This window comes from Manacus vitellinus, unplaced genomic scaffold (genome assembly GCF_001715985.3).
Source record: "Manacus vitellinus isolate BGI_N305 unplaced genomic scaffold, ASM171598v3 scaffold_2_pilon, whole genome shotgun sequence".
Classification (NCBI taxonomy): domain Eukaryota; kingdom Metazoa; phylum Chordata; class Aves; order Passeriformes; family Pipridae; genus Manacus; species Manacus vitellinus.
In genome coordinates this window covers 9,380,904-9,408,028 of record NW_021940208.1, presented here as the reverse complement: position 1 = coordinate 9,408,028, position 27,125 = coordinate 9,380,904, and the positions used below count along the sequence as shown (strand labels likewise).

General features: G+C 35.7%; 1 protein-coding gene across 1 annotated transcript in view; it reads right to left on the bottom strand.

Annotated features, from left to right (window-relative positions):
- The window catches only part of ARHGAP42 (Rho GTPase activating protein 42), a 145,603-nt gene that overhangs the window by 87,785 nt on the left and 30,693 nt on the right, over nt 1–27,125 (bottom strand). Inside the window, exons 2-3 of the mRNA XM_018071345.2 lie at nt 23,006–23,101; nt 4,949–5,010 (exon numbers count right to left, since the gene is read on the bottom strand). Coding sequence (XP_017926834.1) covers nt 4,949–5,010; nt 23,006–23,101 — 158 coding nt within the window. The remainder of the gene's footprint in view (nt 1–4,948; nt 5,011–23,005; nt 23,102–27,125) is intronic.

The window sequence follows — 27,125 nt, the reverse complement described above, 5'->3', positions numbered from 1 at the left end:
CTTTGAGGTGCTTTAATTAATTTTAAACAGAAAACATGATGGGGGGAGAGGGAGTAGGGGGAGCAACAGAAACAACCAAAAAACCCCAGTCTTAATTGCAAAGAAATCCTTTCATTTGTGGTGTTGTTCCTTCAGTTTTAGTAATATGCTTTCAGGTTCCTTGAAGGCAGATTTCTACCAAGCAGATTAATTTAAATGCCAAAACTTGTATGAGAGGTGGAGAGCACTGAAAGCAGTTAAAAAGTATATCAAAACACTATCACAATATTATTTTTTGTAATTTTGAGAGAGACACAATGCAAAACAAAATGCCAGGTGTATGTTCTGCAGTCTCAGGGTGCTAGTATATGCAATATAATTTTTCCCCTTTATAAACTGAGTAATAAGCTGCACCTGTGGATAGAAGACTGCTTATTCTTCTGATGGAATCTATAACCCACTTAGCATTAAAGGGAAAAGGTTAATTCTGCTCAAAAACATGTTGTGTCCTTCAGTATCTGATTTTATGAACCATTCCATGGATAGTTGGTTTTAACAGTCCATTTATTTTTCTTCAAGTGCAGCTTTCGAAACTGAATATTTTGATACTTTCCCTGGAAGCAGATCGTATCAGACCCCCTGTGTGAGGGAAAATACAGAACCACAATAAGAACATCCAGTTAATACAAAAAAAGTCCAGAAAAATGACATACTGTCTGAAGCATGAAGATTATTAGATATGAAAAGACAGATGTTATAAAGAAAAATATTCATCAAGGATAGTACAAAACTATCTACTTCAGAATTTTTATACTATTCCCTGAAGTATTTAATATTGGTCAGGAATCTCACAGATTCATGATGCCAGAAAGAAAAGCTCTGGGGCCATTCATCATTTGCCAGCAACCCATAAAAACTTGGGTAAATAGCAAGGAATGTAAGAATTAAGAGGTTATTTTAGTCTTGGATTTAGTAAATTTTCAAAAATAATCAGGGAGTTACAGTAAGATAGCACTCAAGAGAACTCATTCAATGCTTCAAATTGATAGGGGATCTCAAGGAAATCAGTAGCATGAACCAGTTCATCTATACATATGTCAACATAGAATAACCCTATGAAAGGAAAAGGAATTAGCAGTTTATTTCACTCCCAGTATATTTCTGTTTGTTATAAAGTTTACTAATAATATCAAATTAATGGGAAGCATGAATAATATATGAATCTCTAAAATAAAATAGCATATCACTTATTTAATAGAAAGGATGCAAATTCAGTGAAAGAGGAAGAAAATTATTTTAAGTAAGTTCCCTTGTTACAGATTTTAACATTCCCATTAAATTACAGCATCTCTATCATTCCCTAATAATCACTGGGAAATAGAGGTAATTATTTTACACTCCCTGGTTGCTTGTTGCTAAAGTCATTGGAAATGCAGTGTGGATGAATCTGACTTTTTATCCTATTTACACTACTGTTTATACTACAAGAGCCAGTGCTGTTTGGTTTGGGGTTTTTTAATGGACCATTTACCAACAGCATCATTAAATTAACACCATCATGAAAGGACGGATATCAAACCTAAGGTTGTATATCATAAGAAAGGCATCTTATGAGTTACATTTTCCTTTATTTGCTTTTTAAGGAGAAATGTGTGGTGCATGGCCTCTGTTTTTTCTGACTAGTCAATTTTTTATCATCAGGAAATAAAAGACGAGGATAAAAGAAAGTGACTTGAAATAATCACCATATTATTACTGCTGCCAATAATTACAGCTACAAAGCTTTATACAACAGAATACTTATTTATGTGCTACACAGTTTCACTTAACCTTCTACTTCAGTGTTTTTCCCAGAAATATTGTTCATAATATCTCATTTTATTAGCTTCTTCTAAATAAAAAAATTTAGTTCTTTCTGGTTCTTTACGTAAGAAGGGCAGAAGACTTGCTAAACAGCTCTCAAACTACTTCCTTTACAACTGGAAACACTTCATACATTCAGTGGACAAGCACTCCAACATTCTCTGTGTTCACCAAGACAAAAAATAATTTGACTTATGAAGAATATAAGAGGCATCAGATGAGAAATAAGTTGGTAATATGAATACATACTTTCAATATTCAAATCTGATTCATGCGCTTATATGCACACTCATAATTTAATAAAATTCAAGGCAAGGAAACAAGGCCATTAGCTGGTAAGTAACATTAATATCTGTCATTCCATATTCCCATACATCCTGCATTCATTGATACAACAGTGTCTTTTACTGTCATACACTTCAAGAATTAAAAGAAAGTTTTAAGTGGCATGGTGAAGTTTATCCATAAATAGCCACAACATTGCCTAGTTGTTTTTCTCCAAGCCTTCAAGAAAACGCCAAAAAGAACAAGGTTTTTTTTATAACTTTTCAAAGTTTTCTCTTTTTATGCAGAAGAAAATCAAATGCCTAAAGACTTGCATGCCCTGTCTCAAGCTTTCCCATCAGTTGAGAATTTTTTTCTAAAATCATCACTAATCTGCAAATTGGTTGGCTTGAAATGCTTCCAGCAGAGAAATCTAAGAGCATGCATAATGCTCCAAACTTCCTTAGAAATAAGCAAAAGTGTTTTGAAGATTTCACAGTTAAATCCCAAGTTTGTCAAGCAGAAAATTTATTACTGCAATCTGTTCAGCATGTCGCATGGCACGCTGATCCTCACAGGGACCTCTGGATTCTATGATGGCATGTAGGCAGTAAGAGACTGGAGAATAAATAAAAGCATCTTTGACAAAGGTGACTTAAACTTTAACAGTTTAATTCCAATAATAATTAAACAAATTCCACCCAAACTTTTTAAAAACAGAGAAAATTTAAGTTAGAGAAATTTTCTTATTCAAATATCACTACCATGAAAACAATGTGTCCTCAATGTTCTCAACATGAACATTCAGTTTGAAGAACAAACAGAATGAGGTTATTCCAAACTGAGCACAAAGATGGATACAAATGATTTCCCATCAAAAGCAGCTTCTCCATACATGAAGACCCTGTGGGAGACTCATGATGGAGCAGCCTGTTCCTGAAGGACTGAATCCCATGGAAAGGACCCACACTGGAACAGTTTGTGAAGAAGTGCACCCCATGGCAAGGACTCACACTGGAATAGTGGAGGACTGTCTCCCGTGGAAGGGACCCACATTGGAGCAGGAGTGGCACCTCCCATTCCCTGTCCTCCTGTGCTACTGACAGAGAGGAGGGAGAGAATTGGGATTAAAGTTAAGCCTGGAAAGAAGGGTGGACTGGGAGGAAGGTTAAGATTTGTTTTTTATTTCTCATTATCCTACTCTGATTTGATTGTCAATAAATTAAACTGATTTCCCCTAGTCGAGTCTGTTTTGCCTGGGACAGTAGCTGCTGAATGATTTCTCCCTGCCCTTAGCTCGATCTATGAGCCTTTCCTTGTATTTTCTGTCCCCTGTCCAGTTGAGGAGTGACAGAACAGATTTGGTGGGCACCTGGCATCCACCCAGTATCAATCCACCACACTGGGCTATACAGTCCACGCATTCCCATTGAAGTCATACTGATATAGAACAAAATATATCATTCTATCTGACTGGTTTTTTTCACTTAGTAAAATTTATGGAGTTTCTAGAAGTTTTTAGAAAACTTTTAGAAGTTTTTCTAAAAGTTTTTAGAAGTTTCACTTCTAAAAGTGAAAAAGGTAGTGACTGAGAAAAAAAAACCAACAAAATAACAGGAAATTATGTATACATATTATGAAAGACTAACCAATTTGAAAAATAAAGCCCTGGTCTATTAATTGCTTTTCCTTTTTCTAATAGTTAGCTCAGATCAATCTTTAGCTTAAACTGGAAAGCTATCAATTTTAAAACATTAACTAAGGAATTAATAAATGTTCTGCTAAACATCTTTTAAGGTGGTAAGTACTGAAGTCACCTCACTCTTCCATCTAGCCAGAAAAAATATTTAATATGAGGCAAAAACATTTTATACTTTTATAGGTTTAAATGATATTAACTATCCAACTGTACCATATAAATGTTATGATTTTGCCACTAAATATTTATCTAAATAGAAATAGTGGGATTAAATTCTATGCTTATTTACTTCTAAGTATAAGACGACTTTATGTAAACTTCTTCCTGGAGTAATAAATTTGCTCCAATCTGAGTCATACTTTCCTCAATTCTTTAAGTACCCATAAGAGGAAGGAAAACCAGGACAAAGTTATTGGATCGGTTTGAGCTAGTTAAACTTTCTCAATATTTAAAAAACCTCCTACTGAGGTTAATTCTTAGCTCACTTTTTTATTCATTACTGACTCCCAAGGAAGGAAAAAAAATACTTTCATCGCTTACATGGAATTTTTTTAAAAAATACCTACAAAAGAATACACTTAAAACTTCTTTGACAAAGCTACATTTGAATAGAAATATAAATGAAAGCACACAGTAAATCTTATCAAAGGGCATAACGACACCATATCAATGGATGAATTTGACAAGTCTGATCTATAACATATCCTACAAGAGTTTCTCTGGGGTGATGAATTTGTTTTCTCTTCTTTTCACTTACCATATTCTTGGTTCACTAGTATACATTCACTGGACAACACTTAGAGTATTCCATTAAATATAAATACCGATCTACATTTCTACTATAAGCTCATCGCGGGAAAGGAAAGGTACAGCAGCATGAAAAGGTTATTTTGGAGCAGGGAGGGGGGAGGGAGAAAACTGAGAGAAAACAATGTAAAACTCTTTGGTTGAATACTCTATTAAAAATTACTGCCGTCTGTGCTAATACATTTCTGCCTTTGTAAAACTCCAAGTAATTCTTATGAAATATTTAACACTTATTACACACATAATAAAAAAAAATTACTTAAGGGGGAATAGGAAAAAAGTACTATTTTACACAAAAAGAGACCCAATGCAACATATTGCTGCCAGCAAACTTACCAGTCGTCTTCTCTCCTCTTCAACAGCAATCAGGAGCCGAGCAAACTCTTTCAAGGACTGGGCTGAAATGAAAACAAAGAAAAAGAACGTTCTGTTTAAAATTAGATTTTAAGACCAGGTGAGTCAGTTATCTGGATTGAAGCTATAGTGATAAAATACTGTTCTTATATAGTATTTCACTAAAATTAGTAGCCATTAAATGAGGCACAAACTGAAGCAAGAGGTAGGTCAAGAGCAAAGAAAAAGAACCTGAGTCTTAAGAGGTATATGTATTTTAAAAATAAATTTTTAAATGGAATACGGCAAACTGATTTTTATGAAACATGCAAAGACCAGTCTCAAAAGAAAGAATTCTATTATCAGCCACAAAATTTACTTTAGCACACTAGAAGCAGAAAGAAAAATATTGAGGTTTTCCTATTAAGGTGCAGCAAAAAATATTTGCAAAAACAATGAAAAATACTCGGGTAAAAATTTGAAAGTCAACATTTTAGAAGAAATGCCAACTGTTTAGATTTAACAGCTCTTTGGCTTTACATTTTACAAGGACAAGCTCTCAGGTGACTCAAACAGATGATTGATTTATAAGCTTTGGATTCTGTTACAAGGGTGAGAAAATCTTTGCTCAAAACTGTTTTCAAATAGAAGTCAAAGGGCCAAAGCAAATGTCAATGGAAACATAAGGGAAGAATTAACCCATAAAAGAGGGCAAGAAAAAGGAAGATTCTGAAAGCTCTTAAGGCTTTATTCTCACGTATGTAAATCTCTCTAGAAAAGTCTCTCTTTGCATTTATATTACTTTCTGAAGGATATATGGGTTATTCAGAATTCAGCATCACAGTTCCACAGACAAAAATGTCAGAGAAGAATCATGTAAAAAGAGCTAAGTATCTCTTTTTACTTTCTCCTGATACAACCAGCAGTAATTGCTACTAATGACAGGATGCTAGATTTCATGGTTTAAATCTCTGATCTCAGAATACAGATTCATAAATCCTAGTTCCTCACAATAAACTTGAGGCAATCTGAATAATTTTTGAATGAGGAAAAAAAACCCCTGGAAACAAAACTCATGGAATTTCTCAAAAGAACAGGTTTGAAAAAGCCTTCACAGTTAACCAACACACAGTGTTGAGGTTAAGCTAACCAAATTCATCTTCTTTGCTATTCTTCCATTTTCCTAAGTGTTTTTACAAAATATGCCAGTCTCCATTAACATGGCTTTATCGCCTCTCAACTTCCCTGGAAGATTTAAGGAAATAAGCACATTTTCTAGAAAGTACTGGAACACAGCAGATCCTTTAAGAGGGAAACAGTATCTGGCTTGCCTTAACTGCCTTGTCTGAGTGCACAAATTGCTACTTAGTTTTTGGACCATTCCTAAATAATTTTTATCCTTTATACCATCTGGACCTTGCAGAGGTCACCCTTGGATTTTCTTTGCTCTCTTTTAACTTTTACAGTTGAAGAACACTTTGCTGTTTGTTCCAATTTCTTCTGCAAGAACTTACATAGTCTATTTTTTGTACCTATAATGTTATACTTGCATATCTTGACCTCTAAGTCATTTTTTGCTGACAAATTCTTTATTCCCCCTTCTTATGAGCTCTTTGTTTAGTCCAAATACACCTGGTAAGTTAAATGTGCATCTAGTTGGGTCTTGAGTCTTTTCCTTTAATATTTTCCCCTGAGAACACAACCACCAGAAGATTGTTCACCACCAGAAGTTATGTCAATATTAGAACTTAGTTTGATATCCACTGAATTAACTCAATCTCTTAGAGTCCGTTTATACTGTTCATCAAAAAAACAAAAAACCAACAAACAAAAAACAGGTAAAGAAATAAGCTGATTACGTTACTGGTTACTGGTACTGATTATGTTACCAGTTACTGATTAGGTAACTGGTTATGTTACCTGACATGGAATCTGTAGAGCATTACATTCAAGAATATTGAGTATCCAATACAACACTCTAAAAACTAAATAAACAAAGAGCCAGACAGACATGGCTAAACTACGAGGAAGTGAGGAGAAAAAACTCAGCCAGTAAGAGAGGCATTTGATTTATATTCCTAATTTCAAGGCAGAACCAGAGGGGTTTTTAGTTTCAAAATCGAAACTTTTGTTTAGTATTCAAATAAATCCAGGTCAGTCAAAGAAAAAAAGCATATACAATATGTTCTGTAAGTCTGCAAATCAAGATTTTCCTCAATATTTAATACTAATATAAAGATGTATACACCAATATATAGGTGTATGTCACCTATACAGTGCCTCAGCTAAAGACTGAGAAGCTGTCTCCGTCTCCTCTTTCCCATTGACTCACCTTCGGGGGAATCATAAAGGTCAAAGTTTCACTAAGAACACAGAACCTACACTCTTCAGAAGCACTTAGGCAATCCATCTCCCTGATCTTAAAGACCTTCGTTGGAGAGACATCTTCACATCAATACTGACTACACCTCCGCTGCTCACTGTCCAACACCCAGGAAGCCATGCAATGTCTTTCCCCAGCTCAAAAGGTGTGCAGAGAGAATAGATGCATCATGTAATTCACACCACAGTGAAGGATGCACACCCAGGGTGACCCCACCAGTTCTTGTGTCCTGGCAACACCACTGCATACATGGAAAAAGACTTTACCTGCCCCAGCTCTCCTACAATACCCCTGAGTATCGCAGTACTATTCAGAAGTTATACATCCTTCTTCCCATACAACCCTCACTCAGGGTGGCCTCATTAAAAGGCAGTCTCTGTCCCTAGAGAAGTTCAGCTGTGCTAGAAGCCACAGCACGAGGGGGAAAGGGAAGGAAAGACAGTCCTTGTTCCAGTTTTCTCAGCATTCATTTTTCCTTTCTTTCTCCTCTCTTTTCCCACAGACCCCTCCGGTTGCAAACAAGTGACAACTCTGCCGGACCTCATTTTGGGGGTGGGCAGAGGGAGGGATGCTGAGGGTAGACCTCACCAAGGTGTCTCAGGCCTCCTGGGCAGCTCACCCACTGGGTACCGGGCACCCAGGTAAGCTGGGCAGGCGCGTCCTTCCCCTCCACAACTGGGCCCCCTGCCAGGATTTCAGCACAGACCCTAGGCACAGAGTACACACACATCTAACTCTGGATTCCCAGCTCTCAACAGAAAACAAACAAATACTACAACAATAATAATCTGAGGTGCTCTTACATAAAAAGATTAAACACAAAGATTTAGAAATTAGACTGACTTGTGTCAGATGCAGCTCATCGTCAAGACGCCTGAGCATTACATACCAGCCTCACAATCTTTTCTTACTAAGGCCACAATAATTTTTTCTCCCTCTCTTTTTTCTCAGAATAGACACAGAAGAATTAAAGTGAACTTTGTAAATACAAAAGGGTATGGGGGAGGAAGAGTCAAGTATTTTACAAGAGAAAATGTCCTGGGAATGTGAAAAGAAATAAATTCTGAAACACATCAATAATATAAAGTACAATATGTAATCTAACTTTTATTAAATATGAAGATATTTTTAATTATTTTCAGAAAGAATTGTTGTTATTGGTGGGTCATTTTAAGAAAAACAAAGTGCTGACTCAACACTGTATTCTAAGTTATTAGGTGATATTAGCTTACAAAATCTCAACAGTTTTACAGTCTGCTTTTTATTTAAGGGCTACTACAAAAGGACTTGTAAGATACATTTGGCATCATGATAGAAATGATGCCTGTGAAAAGCAACACCCAACAGGTAAAAACCATTGTGTATATGTATCTGGCTGTACATTTGTGGTCTCATTCATCACAATTGCAACAGGTTGCCAGCTGTTCTCTTTGGAGTATTCCCAACCCAGCAATAATGTGTTGCAAAATTTCCCTTGATCAGGAGAAACGGCTCCTATTACTTTATTTACAAAAAACAAAGACCCACTCTCTATATTTTTAAATGAAAAAAGTCTTTTAATTAGTTTGCTTCATAAGGAAGCAAACTAACAGTACCAACAGCTTAAGCTTTAACAGTGTACATCAACAATGCCTTTTTTTTTCCAAAATCCCTAGAATTTCAAACACATAGTACAACTCCACAAACAACTACACTAACACAATCAAAAGTGAACTGAAATTTGATGTATGATTAAGTGAATGAGGGAGAAGTGAAAAGGATAAAAATGCATTTATCTGAATTTATGGAATGCATTATTAAAAATACAACTCATTTATGCTCTAGTAATCTGGTTTACTGCACTAAAATCAACCCAGTGGTCCCTAGGAAAAAAACATGTATGTAACAAACCTTATGAAGTTTTTGCTATATGCTTGTGTAGAGAATGTATCACCTTAAAACAGCATGTCTACAGACATTATTGAAGCTACTCTATCAATCATTAACTTAATATTAAAGAGTACAGTGTTATACTGTACTACTAAATGTTACACACAATAGGTATGATATCATGTACATTTAATGAGAAAAGGAAAACAAAGTGTATGACACATACAGTAGTTTAAACATGACCAATACTGCACTCAAAGACATAAAACCAAGTTTGGAAGGTAATGTTCAACCTAAGATAGACTGGAAAGTTACTGTGGAAGACAATAAAATTTAATGTTCTTTTCTGTGCAATGGACTGTTGGCTTAATTTTTATTTATACATGCAGCCTTAAACAATGCATAGGCATTTTTTAAATACTCTACACAAAACAACATTTTATAGCAATATGAGCAGATACCACCACCATCTTCTGATGACAGAAATATGTCATTTGTTCTTATGACACCATGCTGTATGAAAGACAAAAATGTGCAAGACTGTCATCCTTGTATCTTTCTGATGTGACTGAGAAAACGGCAGGAGTGCACTGCACATTGCTCCCAGTACACTTTGGCAGGAAGGTCAGTCAAGTACATCCTCCAGAAGTGGTCATATCTAGCAGAGATGTGGTACAGCAGGTTCTGAATTCATGCTTGAGCATGAACTTCAACTAAAGTCTTCAAGGGAGTTTTTCCCAGTTAGTAACACATTAGTGAATCAGAATTCAAGATGGACCAATGGCCCATAAGGAAATTTTCTAAGGTTTAACACTCATTTACTAGACTTCAGTGAGAAAGCAAAATAAATGTAAGATCCATGAAGGCTGGGAGAAGAGACTATCCTCTCCAATCCTGAAACTAAAGTAAACATATCATTAAATAGTTGTTAATTCACAGTTATATTTCCAGAGCTTTTAATGACTAGCATTATTTGCAGCCACAAATGCTGTTTCGAGCAGTTTTTCAAAAAATCACAACATCAAATAAAATTTCCATTCTTCTTTCTGTGCCTTTAAGCCATACTGAAAAAGTAGAGAAGGTGGTGGTGGGGGGGGAGGGACAGTAGGTAGGACAAGAGTAGCAACAGATGGCTTCCTAATCAGACAGAAAAATCAAAAAATTGAGATTAACACGGACAGGCCACAACAGGTAGGAACAGACAATAATCTGCTTTCTTGGTACTTTCTACCTGAGTAGAATTGTGAATGTCATAAAAGCCACATAGGATCTGTAGTGTCTATTGGAAGGTAACTAAACTGGATATCTCAAAGTATCAGATTGCAAGTTTTCAAATGCCAAAATGTAAATGCAAAGGAAGACTGTCTCAAAAGAAGACTCCCAAAGCCTGCCATTCTCTTTGTCTTTCAATACATGGTCTATGAATTTAAATAGAGCCTTATCTTATACAACAGAGGTTTCCCTTACCACTGTCACAATCTGGAAGAATTGTTAATGATTCTTTTCTTCCTTTTTTTCCTACCGCATTCAGCCCATAAAACATTAAAAGTGTACAATTATCTACAACTTTAAATGGAATTAACGTTTAGCCCAATGGGAACAAACTGAGGGATCAACACTTTAGTCTACAAACTGAAACAAAGAATAATTTGTGCTAATTGTACAAAACATGTCAAATGTACTTTAAGCTGAGTATTGGTGTCAAAGCATTTTATAACTAGTGTTGACTGAGCTTGAGTATTGCTGTAGGATGATTGAAAAAACAGTAGTGTAAGGCAACTACGACACAGTCCTACAAAAAACAGCTGTTGTTTTTATTTCTAAACCACTTTTTCAGAAAAGCTGTATTTGGATAAGTAAATGTATGTCTGATAAATCTTCCCAATTATTGCTCAGGTTTTAATTTTTCTTTAGCTGCTGCTATTTCTTCTGCTACTTCTACCCTCACTTTCCAAGTGGCACCATTTTTGGAGAAACTTCAGCTTGGGAAACTGAGCTCAGTGCCATAAGTAATATTTACTGAGAAAGCAGAAGAGAAGAAAAAATAGGAGAGGAGTGCAGAATTTTAAACCATTGTTTTTCTTACCTATTAAAATCTTACCTATTAAAACCATTAAAATCTTCTTACCTATTTTGTCCTCTTCTGAGTTTCATTCCCAAGATATTAGAGGAAACAGAGTAACTGTTTTCTTTTGTTAAGGTTTAAGGTAATATTGCTTAGATATTTATGTAAATTCCAGTTTCTAAGCTCACAGCATGACAGATAGGTTTTACTTTTAAGCTGAGTGTCAGTGTCAAAAGATAAATTATGCTAGAAGATTCCATTATGGAAAAAGAAGTGAGAATAGCAAGATAATGGTTCATTTCTTCATGGAGTTTCAATCTCATTTAAATTTGGAAAATTAAGATTAGATGTGCTGCCTTATCCTCCCCATTTGGTTTCTCTTACTTCCCTAATCTGGGTATCAGGTTTTATGGATCTGTAATAAGGACCTCATGCATTCCTGTTGTCTGTGTTTACATTTACCACAACCTCCACAAGAACAGTAAAAAAAAAAAACCCTATTTGTACCTTCCTATGATACAATGAAATGTACTTCTGGTAGTAAAAGACACAGGCTGAAACAAAGATTCAAGTGTAGAGGTTTTAAAATTACATGGATGTACCCCAAGGCAGAAATACATTCTCAAAGTGACAACAATTTCTGCCACCAGACAGTGGTTTAAATTCACAGCCCAAATAACCATAAATTTCCTTGAAGACTTCCATCATGGAAAGGTACACAAAGGTAGAGACAACTCTGTCTGGTCTATATTGCTCTTGTGATAGAATCAAGACATTCTTAGAGCAAACAAAATGAAGTCATTTCGGACTGAATAAACAAACATTATTATTATTTGCTCCATAATTTATCTGGTAAGTAAACTCTGTAAGAGCTTAATCCAGTGCTTTTTTTATCAATTAGCACCATGATCTTTCAGATTTTGAAGCAATTTCTACCTAATCCAGATTTTAAACTTTCAGCTCTGATGAACTAAAAATTAAAAAAAAAAAAAAATCGATCCAATTTCAAGGATGGTTTGTCCTGACTTAACACAGACAAGCCCATAAGAAAAATAAATAGTAACTATTGCTGTAAGAGTTAGATCCTTCCAGGGAGTACAACTTCCAGCAGTCATTTTGTTTCCTGTGGCAATTCCCTCCTTGAACTGTGAGAAAAGGTATTTTGCCTATTTTTTCAGTTACTGAAAATGTGTGCTGTCTTACAAAAGTAAATCCAAATTTGCCAAACAAATCCATTATACATCAGGAAGGAAAAGTATAACAGCAGAGAGACAGAGATGAAAAATGCCTGGTTTAAAGCTCCTGCAAAGAAATTATACGAATGAACAAGCAAGAAAAATGACAAATTTAAGACTTTTATGCCCAAATTTATGCTTCAAGGACTATGTATTGTTTTCCAAATATGATCACATCTTCGACTACATCCTGGCAAGCAGAGAATTTTATCAGAGCACAGCCACTGAAATACATGTAACTAAAAGTAAACAAACACCAAGTTTTCTCTCTACTTCATTTGAGTTAAAGCATTGTAAACTCGGAGTAAATTAAGTGGTATTTCGAGCTCCACATCATAATTTGGAGTGTATTGGCTCTCTGCAGTATTAGGACAGAGAGACGGTTGTAAGTGCTCAAAATTCCCCATGAAGACAAAACCAACAGTGAAACTATCACAGATTCAGTAACAGTCTCCCTGCTCGACCTCCCCTGTTTTATGGCATTTGATCCCTGTCTGTTTTCAGGCAGTGTTCCCCATGAACAGACATTTTTAAGCCCTTTATTTGCTAGCCATATACCAGGCACAAGCATTTGGGTTTTGTCACACTGTAAAGGCAACACAAACCAGCAGAAGAGGCCAGCAATTCCACAGTAACGACGGCACCTCCTGTCTGAGCACAATACACGTGTGCCTCACAGTGCAGGCCAGCATGAAAACCATAAAAGGCAGCAAATCAAGATCTGAGCTTAATCAAGCCCAAAGCTTTGTAAGATGTGTTTGCAAGGACAGTATAACAAGTACATACCATATGAGGCAACTGGAATTTCAAACCAAAAGTATTTTCATTTTGCAAAACTTAAAGAGCAAATATATCAAGGTATTTTATGAAGTTTTTTTCCTAAACATGTGTAAAGCATAAAATGTAGGGCCGCTATTAGAAGTAAAAATCCTTTTACCATTAGAGAATTTTATTGAAACAAACCTTCGTCAGGGTAACTATCTAAATCGAGTTACAAACAGTATGATATTTGAGAATTCTTTGCTATAAAAAGTAGCTATCATGTCACAAATATTTAAACATACAAATACAAGTCTTGTACAAAAGTTAAAACAATGCTTTGAGCCAAGACATTTACACTTTCCACTCCACTCCTTTTCAACAGAAGTCTACACAAAAAGCTACACATTTACCTACAAACTAAGAAGATTTGCAAGAATGTCAGGTATTTGCAAGAATATCCTGAATACCGAAATTCACTGTCAGTACTTGTCAAAACACAATACTTGGAGAGATAACCTGAAGACATGCAATTTAAATACATCGAATTACTTGACATAATATCAGTAAATTGCCATGCAGAACCTCACAAAACAAGTACAAGTAGAAAAATTCTAAATGGATCAAGCAAGGGCAAAACATTTCATAGAGTGCTGGAAGATTTTTAAAGCTTTTAATGGCTGTCTATCCCACAGCATGTGGGAACAACAATAAGAATAAAACCCAAACAAACCCACACCCAACAATTATTCAACTACCACCACTACACTTTTAACAGTTTGTTAAAAATACAGCTGCAATGTATCTACCCTGTATTAGTGTCCTACTGTATTTATAAAAGAAATACATATTTTGAAAAGATATAATTCTATTTGGAAATTTATTTATCTTCTGTAGCATGGATTCTGTAGCAGGGATGTGCTAGAAAAAGTCCACTCTAGACTCTATTGCTATAGCACCTCTCCCAAAAAATGGCATCCTTGAAATGACAGGAGAAACATTTTAAATCATCTAAGTAATTTCTTCAATTTCCTTAGGAACATGGGACTGAAGGATCTCCCAGGACATCACTTGCTCTCACAGAGCATTATATCAAAACCTTTCTACAACTTAGTAACACTTTTCTTGTCTCTCCTCTTCCTTCTACTCTTCTGAGAAGGGGTGGAGGCTTTCGGGACTAGTCACAAGAAACATTCTATTTTTGCCATGCTCTCATATAATAAAGAGATAATGGTTTTAGATAAGTGTATCTCTACGCCACTAAAAAATGGAGTTTTACATTATTGTATCTGCAAAAGAGAAATCAGCCTCTATTTCCACCTGATGGAGCCACATGCATAGAAGTCCTGGGGCTGAGCTCCACAGCTGCAGAACTCAGCAAGGTGTAGGGAACAATATTCAGTACATTATGTTTTGTCCAACAGGTAAGAAGTGATCTTAAATTGCTTCTGGAAACCTACTTTGAAAAAACAGCAGCTTGAATAGGCCCCTATTAAAAAATAACAACGTAACTTCCTATACCACAGAAGTTCATTTAATCCAATTAATCTTTACCTCAACTGAATTAACCATTAACCTTTGACTTGCACAGGTCCAGCTTCTCCAGAGTTGACTGATATCCTACTGTTAGACTAAGAACACCTCCAAAAACCCATGGTATATTCAGAAATAGGTCTTTTCAAAGGTAGGTTCTGGTTAAATCAGATTTCAATCCTCTCCTGCTCTCCCCTCTACCCCCTTAAGAAGAACTCTGATATAAATTGACTATGAATGCAAATCTTTCATTCTAAGAGGAGAATTGCTACTTCAAGCTCAAGTTTTTTCAATGATTAAATAACAAGACAATGTGGGAAACGACCACTGGGCAACATGCATTGTTTAGCTGCAAAAGTAATATTCAATCATAGCATTCCATCAACAAAGGAGTTGGAAGTAATTATGACTACATTTCAGGTTTGCCAATCCCCAATTCTTCAGAGGCACATCCGTACTTTAAATTAAGGAAAAAACCCTGATATTTCAATCTTTCCAGCTGTACAAACCTTATCTGTGTGTGTGGCTCTTTGCGGGTGCTGAAAAAGGGGAAGTAAAAGGAAAAGCAATATATTCAGAATGCATCTGAGAATCATTAATACTGTTTTTCTGATTTGTAAAATTTGGTGCATTTATTGCTTGAATGGTAAAACAGTTTAATTAGGAAAAATATTACCAAATACTTCAACAGATGTTAGGTTTGCCATAATTACTTTGTTGAATTTAGGCCTACAAAGGGATCAAGAACTTCCTGTGCTTAAAACTCTAATCCTTCACCTTACTTGCTCAAACCTAAAGACAAATATCGCAAAGGTGAGTTGACCAAACCACTACCAGTTTTTGAAAATGAGTTCCTATTGCTCAAGAGGTAACTTGGTAACTTGACAGCTCTAAAGTGTTATGTATTATACACAGCAACAGTACAAATCAGTTATTTTCAAAACAAATCTGTAAAGCAATTCTCTAGTCCTCAGATTGTCTCCTCACAGGTATTCATACTTTCACTGGAATGACCAACTCTAGAAATAATGGAGCTAAGTGACAAAGGAGTGAAAAAGAGGTATATTCAAGGCATGGAATAAGGGCAATAAAGTAGAATACACCTATAAGAATCCAGAAGATCAAAGTATTAATGAAGGACACAAAAGCTACTTCATCTTGATCTGTGAGTGGTATGGATTTGTCCATTCATCTAGTCAGCTGTTCAAATGTTTCCTCATTTTAACTCCTTAGCAGAATGCACCAGACAACCAAAGTTATTGCTGTCCATTGCCTGCCTCGATCTCTTTCTGTGAACAGCATGTGCTCCAAGGCAAGTGGCATCAGAGACGTCACAGTTTGCAGTCCAATACAATAAAATGAACTAACATGAATTTCAGACTGCCTTAGCACACCAGTATGCAAACTGCAGTGATTCGGGGGAGCTCCTACTTCACATTCAGCTGCTCTTGACACAGAAGAAGGGTAGGACAGACAGGAGTGCAGTAACTGCATCAACCACATCAATCTAATTTTTTTCATTTGAATATTCATTTTACGGTAAACAGGAAATGGAGCATACAAATTCAAACAACCTTCTGATAGGTATCAGAGAGGAAGAGAAAAACAAGGACTGTGTTGTTGATCTTATTTTACCTTTTCCTCCTGAACAGATGAAGGCCTATTGCAACATTATTTTATTTCCTGCTTTGTCAATCTCATTTGACCTTCCAAAGCAAGGACAAGAGCTCTGGGCTGGACCAACAGAATGACAGCCTTCACTTTCTGATGCAGATGTTGTTTTGAAGCCTTGATGGGATCCCAGTACTAGCATAAAATCACTCATTTCTTAGAGTCAAGAAACAATAGTGTTCCGGAAACAGGTGACATTTGTTTAAATTGTCAAATATGCAACAGGGATAAAAAAAAAAAAAAAGGTAGGAACACGAATAACAGATTTTAAACAAACCCTTTAGGCATTTCACACCCTGTTTGTGCTGAGATCCTCCCATAATTTGTTACTGTTTAACTTTTGTAGATAAAAATAGTCCAATAGCAGTACCAAAGAAGCCTGTCCTGTGATCTGACAAATAGCTTATGCAAAGTTGCTTTGAAAGTCACCTAAAAAGTTAATTTTAGAATTCATTCTTCCAACTAGAGGAAAAAGAGCTAGCAAATCGAAGAAGGTAATTACTGTGGAAAAACAGCATCCAATCTTTCTATGCAAATTCACTCTCCATTGTAAATAGCTTTCTAGTCTAATTCAGGACTCAACCCTTCCCCACCCATCTAAAATAAAAACACCTTTTGTAAAAACACTTGTCTCTAATATGTTCCACAAGGTCAACAAGCTCAAGCACTAGAAATGTTATTTGGATGATGCCTGTGCTAAAAAAATCCACCCCTGGAACTCTACCCTCAAGGTGGTGGCAAGATCCTCTTCTTTCTTTGACTGGATAAGGCAGTACAGACCTGACATGCTGGAATTAATTTTAGACTCATTTGGTATTTGGTAATTCCATTCAGAAACCCATTTACAAATGGGAATTCAGTACAAAGGAGGTAGAATATCAACCCCAAGAAGAACTTTATTGAACATCAAAGCTAACTTCAAGTGATTAAGGAGATAACCTGCAAGAAATCCAAGTGATTCAGACCGTAGGTGGCAATTAATAAAAAATTCAGAAAGAGCCAGGCAAATTCAAGAAGCCATTACATGCCACGAAAGCTAATAGCTTGAAATCATGAGTAGCCTGACCACTACCTTCTCAGATTCCCGATTAAACTCCAAAAGACAGTGTCTTAACTTGGAGACTGCAATGTCCAGATTGATTGTCAAGATTTCTCTCCAAACATTGTAGGCAGGCCTAAAGCTCCAACAGAATTTTTTTGTTGTTTTAAATTTATTTAAATAGAGCATTGTATGTACAAGCTTGTACCATTAAAAATGGGAATTTGGGACCTCAATGTCAATTAAATTTTCACATTGTTACAAAAGATGGGGGAAAGGAAACTGAATTTTTTTTCTCTTTTTTTTGTGTAGTTTTATATACATATTTCCCAGGACAGCAGGACAGATCTCTTTGCTACTTTGAATTACAGGATGCTTGTCCTCTAACAGGCTCTCCAAGAAGGCAAAGTAAATGCTGACTGAAAAGCATTGTGCATGTGGATGCTCACTACAGGAAAACAAGACGACTGAGCTTCTGGCATCATTGCTCAACTCAAACAAGAGAGCCTTAAAAACATAGCATTGGATTCTAACAAACAACTACTATTTACATTTTGCATTTGTTTGTTTTTAAGTTCTCTCCAGTACATTTTAGTTGATTTGACCTAACTGCTGTACACAACATAATTGCTGAGTATGAGCTAGCAGTTCTGTAGATGGTTAGCTGCTAGCAATTTAACAATCCCATGAACAACCTGAGGTGTGAGTCAGCAAAGATCACATGAGCCACAGTTGCTAGCAGCAAGAGAAGAATTCAGTTTCCACAAGAAAAGATAACATGTTTTAGAACTTTTGACCTATCCTTTGTGGCTCAATTAACAATGATTTCATAGATCGTCATAATACTATTACATTCTTAAATTAAGCATCTGATGCTACCTGAAACATCTGTCATAATATATTCTCTTCAGGAAAAAAAAAAAAATTCAAAACCAGCAGTGACAGAGTGAATTACACATGCCTTTCAGTCCTTTTTTCTAAACAGCACATGCTAATAAAAACCAGATACTAAGATAAAATGCCAGAATATCAGAATGTATGTGTTTGCCTTGTCTGCTTTTGATTCTGAGCATGGTCTTATAATGTTAATATTAGATCTCACTGATACATAATTAGCTATAACACAAAATAGAAACAAACTTGTTAAAGGCACAAGCCAGAATTCCACTGAGTTAATAATATTTATTGTTTTCATCTCTAGCAGCCACAATCCAGACAACACAAACAGAATGAAAGAGGATCAAAACAGGGAGTTTCCTGGGGAACGATCCAGGTGACACAAGTTGGATAATACTAAGAGGAGCTGGGCAAACCTTCTCCTTGCAAAATTTATTCCTGCACAGTGTATACTGAAGAAAATGAAAATGAAAAATACATGATTATTAAAAACATAGTTTTTGCACCCGTCTCATCTGTGTAACATTCCAAGTTACCTATAAGGTTTGAAACATGAAAAAATCATGCATCTATTTTACACAGAATTCTCACTGGGCACGAGAAATGACTGATCTCCTTTACATTCACTGTCAATCTGAAGTTTTGTGCAACATATTATTTGCAAAGAGGGGTGAGAGTAACTGTGCACAGGGTGATGTGTCTAAAAAGAGCAAATGGCAAAGTGTAAGCAAGTCTTGGTATTTCAGTCTGAGGAAAGCACAATTGTTAGGTGAGGGAAGCAACAGAGTAAGGGTAAGTTATATCCAATCTTCATTACTATGCCTTTTTAGTATTAATCATTCGCTGTCATTTGTCATGTTATTTTTGCTTTGAAGCTGCTACTTCTGCAAAACTTTTCAAGTGCACAAAAAACAATTATAGGTTGGCTAAATCACATGCAACTGGAGCTAATAACCATGATCTGCTATCAAACAGTATGGCCTATGCATTTCTGCAGATCACATGCTTCCACATGCATTTCAAAACAGAGAGAGAAAGAAACAACACTAGCAATTGTTGCTAGCTGGTTTACTTTTTAATGAGAAAAGCTAGTAAAGCTGGCGAGCACTGTTTCTCAAACCAAATGTGCTGGCAAAAAACTGAAAAAGCTTTTTATAGCATAAATCCTTTGATGTTCACAGTTAAAAAAAAAAAAAAAAAAAAAAAAAAAAAAAGAAGAAGCCAGTCTGCTTACCCAAGAAAGTCAGAGGAATTGCTTCCAACTCATGCATAAAATGATGCTAAACTGGGCATGGTATATCTGAAAGTGGCTATGTAGATAAATCTGGGTAACTCGCAACAACATGGAAAGACTATCTAAAATGCATTATACAGCCACACAGATTTTTTTTGTCAAAGAAGAATACTTCTATGGAAGAATTAAACATTTGTAAATAAAAAGTAAGAAATCATCAAAATTAGAATTAAAATATAGGAATTAAAACAAAAAAATAGATCACTGGATTCAATAACAGATGGATTAAAATAAATATTAAGAGCACAACCACAATTTTGTTTACATGGAGTGTGTCATAGAGCTTAACTAAAACTACTTCTCATCTATTCTGTGTAAAGGGCTTATTGGAATAGATGAGTTGTATTAAGAGACCAACTAAAAAGGCACAAGTTACAGGAAATGCAAATAAAACTGCTGTTATTAGATCTCAGGTTGGGGAAAAAAAAGTAAAAAACTTATGTTGTGCTCAGTTACTAAACAGAGACCTCCAACTCTAGTATTGCCTCAAAACAAGTTAATGAAGCTATCAACTCAGTTTCAAATATTTATTACTGGTAAGAAAAAAAAGGGAAAAAACCCACTTAAATCACTCATATTTAATTCTGAAAAAAGATGAAACTTTTCTTTAAATAATCACATCTTGACAGAAGTCTTATTCAGTGGGTGAATTTCCAATGGTAAGGTGGATAAGGGTGTATTTTCAATGCTAAGCTTGAAATACAAATGTAGTCCCTATATTAAGCCCCTACGTATATGGTGTTTTATTACAAAACTTATCGAGTCAGAGTATCACTGCACACTGAAGTAGAACTTCCCAGTGGTCTGCTCAGTTTTAGACATTCTTAAAAAAAGGAGGTGAAGGCAGAAGGAGGTACAGAGAAGGATTCACCTATACAAAGCTGTCTTTGATGATAAGCAAACATCTAGCTTGTTGGGGCATTTTAAAGATACGGATAAATTCTAGGTTACTGCTCTAGGGAGATTAAAAATTGAGTCTTACCCTATAAAAGCACACAGTATCATTCAAGCTCTGTTAGACTTGAATTTGATTTCTGTCAGTTTACCTTTTACTCTTACAAACTTCTTTGATGTACATGACAATCCATCAGGCCAGTGGTGCTTTAGAAGCTAGAAATCCCTTCTTTGAAGCTTTAAGTGAAATAAATCAGCTGTCAAACTTCATGAACTCTGTTTTTTTCCTAAATAGTTTTAAATGTCTGTTTAATGTCCAAACAATAAAATATCTTTTCTTTGCTACAATCAGGTTACAAGTAAAATGAACGTTGTCATTGTCCTCAGTCACCTCATTTTAAATGTAAAACTCTATTTCTTTAAACAAGTTATTGACCAAATCTATGACATATAACTGAGACACTGCAGATTTAGTTTAAAAATATGTACAACATAACTTTAACAGACAAGAAATAATATGTAGAATGCCAAAGAGTACATACACCATTTCTTTGCCTCTTTCCAAGCTTGATACTCTTCAAGAATGTATGCGGTTTTATACCTGAGTAGCAGCAGCTCAGTGATTTCACTACCCTAGTTTTACATGTCAGTAAAATTAAACCTCCTCTCCCTCTGCCTTGCCAAAAGCTAGTGGGCAACAGTGAGACAGTGACCAAATACTAGTCATCCGTGATGACAGTTTTCTGACTATGGCAATGTCGTAGGGTGAGGATGAGGCAAACCTTGCAGGTGAAAACAACCAGATTTTGTGTCCAATAGCTCAGTCAAGAAAAGGAAAATTTGATGAGAAAGGAGACTTGAAATTAGATTATAAGAAGAGATATACTCAGTGTGGTGGGTTGACCTTAGTTAGACGTCAGGTGGCCACCCAGCCACTCTATCGCTCCCCTTCTCAGCCAGACAGGGGAGAGAGTAAGATGGAAAACAACTCGTGGGTATGGATAAGGCAGTTTATTAAAGCTGAAGCTAGGGGAAAGCTTGTGCATGCAAAAGCAAAGCGAAAGATAACAAGGTTTATTCTCTACTTCCCATCAGCAGCAATGGTCAGCCACTCCCGAGAAGCAGGGCTTCAGCACGCGTGACGGTTCCTCAGCAGGCAGCCATTGGAGACAGTGAATGCCCACCCTCCTGCTCCTTGCCTTAGCTTTTGTATCTGAGCTGATGTCATATGGTATGGAATATTCCTTTGGTTAATTTGGGTCAGCTGGCCTACTTGTGTCCCCTCCCAGGACCTTGCCCTCAACTAAGGAAGGAATGTTACAGCACTGATGCTGTGCTCAGCAGTAGCCAAAACACCAGTGTGTTATCAACACCCTTCTAGCTACCAATGTAAAGCACAGCACTGTAAGGTCTATATGGAGAAATGAACTCCAGCTCAGCCAGACCCAACACAACCTGAAAAAGGCTAAATCCAAGTTTCCTCTCTGCATTACATAGAACTTTTTTTAAAATTGCTAACAAGCTCTACGTTCCCTCTTGTACTGCCAAATAAGTTATTTTTAGAAGCCACTACTCTTTAAGAACCATGTTACTTCCTCTCAGATGTTTTGGCAGACACATGGGGGCCATGTGGTATGTAAGACTCATGACACTGAATTTAGCCATTCTGAAGATGGATTATAATCCAAATTTTTTACCAAAGGGTCTTAGAGCACTCCAGCTGCTGTGCTACTGCCCAAAAGCATCACTACAACCACAGTAATGCCTTGCAGTAAAGATTGACTGTATTTCTGAATCCTGGAAATGTTTCTAGGATTAGTCTGTTGAAGGAAGAAGATTTTGATGACATTAAAGAGGCTTATGATGAAAATAAGTTATGTTCTTCAGTTCTGCAAGTGCAGAATTTTTGGGTGTGCACAGAGGTAGAACATTAAGCAGCTAGTAAATTTTACTGGCAAAAGTTCAGACAACTATATACTTAGGAATGCACAAGTTGTAAAGAACATATTCCTCTTTTGGACCCTTAAATACTTCCTGTGTCTTACTAGGCACTTAGGTGGTTTTTTTTTGCAGACTTATGTTACATCATAGGAATTTTGTGTACCTTTTAGTAAGCCATTGAAAACTGCCTGAAACATAAAAATAGCACCAGAATTTAGAGGATTCACAGTTGACTCAGCTGACAAAATACTGCTGAATATTTTCCGCTACAATGAACTAAGCTATGTCATAAACTCCTCGTTTTTGACATGTATTTTTAAAGAATTGCATGATTTCTACTTACTGAAATTTTTCTATTTTTGTGTCATGCACCATTAAAAAGCAACTGTGAACTGCCCCACTATATTTCTGATAACATACTAGATATATAAAAAAGCAGTATAAAAATGTTACTGCAAGCAGAGCACAGAGTCTACTTACCAATATTAATTTCATCATCCGTTTCAGCATCTCCAATACACTCAAACTGAAAATCTTGTAAAGACTGTGAAAATTTTTGCACTGCTATGGATAAATCTAGAATTCAAGAAAAAAAAGAAAAACAGAAAATCAGAATTACTCCACTACAATTTCACTGAGCAAGGTTTCATGCATTTCTTCACTAAGTACTTTTTCTGTTTACCAAGTTTCAATCTAGTATCTTTTTTGAACAGTAACCATCACCACTTCAAAATCAAAGTACCTGAGATATCCCAGACACCTGTGAAACATGCTGATGCCAGATTTCAAGTATTTAAACAGGTATTATGTTGGCAACTGAAGAATAATAGCACTTCTTGAAAAATAAGAAATTGGTATAAGAAATCAATATGTAGTGATAAATTGCATATGTAAGTAGACCACTGTTTAAAATACTGCAAGATTAATTTGCAGATTAAAATAAAGCTTATGACAGTTTTTTCATTAACATTATCAGAATAATTACATTCTAATTATTCTGACACACAACACTGTACAATGTTTAGTGTAAAAGCTTTGTAAAATGAAATTGAAGAGTAAAAAATAAACCACAAGTGCTTGACAACCAACTAGGCTGTCCATGGATTATGAGCACTATTTTTGCTGAATTACACAAAGTAATCCAAACTTTATAGCATAAAATTTCATTATAATTGTACGCAACAAACCTAAATAAAGAATATCAATGTAACCACATAAATCTGTTCTGTCCTTTTTTCTTTTTTTTTTAGCTATGCTAATAGCAAATGTAGAGATGAATGTGATAATGAAAGAACTTGGTCAAGACTAAAAACACCACCAGTCCAGGTGAACCCAGAAAACCAGTAAAAACTTTCTACATCCTAGAGGTTGTACCTGTGGTATCTATTTTGATGCTAGGAAACTTGACAATTAAGATTTTGATATCTGCTAAATATAAGTAAAATTTATGGTAAGGATAAGTTATGAACAAAAGCCAGTTTGTAAATTCTGTTTCAAAAGCATTACATATCTGTCTCCATTCTTGGGGATGTTCAAAAGCCATCTGGACATGGTCCTGGCCAACTAGCCCTGCTTGAGCAGGGGGGTTGGACCAGATGACCTCCATAAGTCCCTTCCAAGTTCAGTTATTTTGTGATTCTGTGATTTCTTTAACCCTCTGTTATTGTAAAGTCATAAATATTCTTTTACTTAATGCTGGACACAAAATTAGAGGGGTAACTTATTTCCAGGCAGGAATAAAACCTAGCAAACCAACCACACACATACAACCACAAAACATCATTTAAATATGAACAATGTCCAACAGTAAGAACCATTCCAATATCCTAAATGAAATAAGGGTTGAAAAACCTTTCAATCACCTCCAAATACAAATCCACACAGTAAGACAACTGATTTCTTTTTTAAAGGCAACCACTATCAAGTAACAGAATCCCTACCAGGATTTTGCCGTAACCCTGTATTTATTCAGTGCCCTGTTCCTTTTGTGTTTTTACATGCAGTTATATTAGTATAGAGTATATTAGTCCAACAAGAGAATCATTAGTCTTTAGACAATACAGACATGAACACATTTTTTTATTGTATTAGTAAGGAATTCAATATGTTTATCTGGTAAATTACTGGGGTGTAAAGAATTGGTAAACAAATTTTGTATCTTTTTGATAAATTGCGTGGAAAACAGAAAAGAACGCATCCTTACTGCATCCTTACTGAATATTTCCTACTGTGTAGTACTGAAGGTTATATTATTAAATGTATTAAAAGATTAGATGCTAAACACAGTGTTTCCTACTCTTGTAGAGATGAAAACGAAATAATCTTTGTAAGCTGAAGCACTGCATTTTATGCAAATACAGTATCTTTGATAACTAAGTAAATAATTGTTCTATAGCTGTTAGAAAGCTCTAAACTTGAATTTGTTCACAGTAGGAAGTTTTAAATTTAAAGGGAAGAAACACAGTTTTATTGTTGGCTACTTCACCAGATTACTACAACAAGTCCTAAACCCTTGTACAAAATTGCTGTATACCAACTGATGCCCAAAGGAATTACATGGTCTTAAGGTGACTCAGTTAAAAAGATTCTGTATTGCAAGTGCACTGAAATGTAAAAATTAACTATCACTAATAGGAATGCAGATTTATTTCCTCTGGACAATCTCATGGACTGCCCACGATAAACAGCATCTCTGTGAACGTGAAAGGAAATGAGGGAGGCATGGACTCTCCCCTATCACTCTTCCACATGTGCAGGGTTCAGTGGAACAAATGTCAAGGGAAAGGAAAACAAATTATTAAAATATCCAAGGTGGAGTCTCCATTTTATATTCCGGTTTAGTGATTCATGATGTCAATCTTCCTTTCAGTGTGCCAGCAAATCAGACAGTGCTCATATATTTTGAACCTGAAGGAGGTATATTTAACCTACCTCAGAAATCGTGGGTATGAAGAATGTAATAAATAATTACAGAGCTCATTAGGTAACTTGATAAAATCATTCAGAATTATACGATTTGGAGATGTCTCCCTCTATTTGAGACCTATCCTAATAACTTGAAAGGATTATAAAATATCACAGTAAGATTAAAACTGTTCAATGTAGCAAAGAATAAAATGAAGTTCCAAGATCAGATGTTTCCTGTGACACTAATTTACACATAAGTTAATTTAACCTGAGAGCCTAAAAAATATTATTATACAGAAAATTTCATTCCTAGAGACTAGAATAAGAATTACTGTGCAAGACCTCAAAGTTCAACATTGCAGTTGAACCACCAACACTGGACCAAGAGGTGCAATTGGTTATATTTATCACTTTCTTTCTTACGAACATTATCACTTTAAATGATTACAAAAGTCACCTAGTCACAGGAAGGACCAGTTGTGCAATAAGCAGATCTCCTTTAAGAGATACGAAGATTCAAAACTGAATTAAAACAGATTTAAGAGCAACTCTGTCTCCAATCAAGAAGAGACAAATGATGGAAAAAATCAGGGAAATGGAGCAGAGACTTCACCCAGCTCCACAAGATGTCACTTATCACTGTATATCCTAAAGTCTTAATGTCACCAAGAGCCCTGTGAATACATGCTGCTGCTGCCTCCAGACTTAGAAAGGTAAATCATCACTCCAAATAAATCACCTTTTTAGCATCTGCAAGTTATGTGACACTACAAGTGTTACTCTTACTCAGCATGACCATTGTGAAGTCATGTCCCTCTTTCCATTGAATCCATGTGAACTAGGATATTTCAATTAGCCTATGACAGAAATTTTCTTTCAAGCAGAGACAACCGATCTTCTAAGTTACTATAAAAACGTCACAAGCGTTATTGACTAGCAGTACAACTCTATCATACAGGGAAGGACGGCTGCTCAAAAGTCTCAAAGATACCATAAACATTGTTGATCCTGCTCTTCTGCAGGCACTCAAATAATGTAATATCTCTGAGTACTAGCAAAGGAACGAAAATGCACTCTGATATCCCTTATTTGCCAGAGGGGTGAACTGCTAACCAGCAATTCTGTTAGCATGTGTTTTCTGAGAGTAGTCACTTCTATCTTTTGTTCACTGTTTTTCCCCATTCCAAAGGAGGATTCAGTTCAGTTTTGCAGAGAGGCATATACTCAAGAGTAGCCATCTACACACTACTTACGGTCAGTGGAAGGAGATAACTGAGACAGAGTTGCCTGTTTTATTAAGGGCTGCAGCAAGACAACTCTGACAGAGAAAGTACTAAAGAAGCATACTACAGTGTGGTGGGAAACCATAAAAGGGTAATTGCAGCTTAACAACAACAAAGTAATATAACACCAGTATTAAATATGGATACATATAATACCAACCATCAGTATCATAGAGCTAATGAAAGAATCAAATCAAAGTCATCATCCATTCAGGAAAGCCACCAAGGAATCAGGAAATGCACTATTGTATTGTACTTCTTCCTAAAGTTTTATACTTTTGATCAATCTGCTTAACATATTTATTCAATAAAAAAAAAATGGAAAAAACCCTCTGAATTACTCTAGAAGTCAGGATTTTTTACGATTTCCTTTGTTTGAAATTGCCAAAAATTAGCATGTAATTTGAACT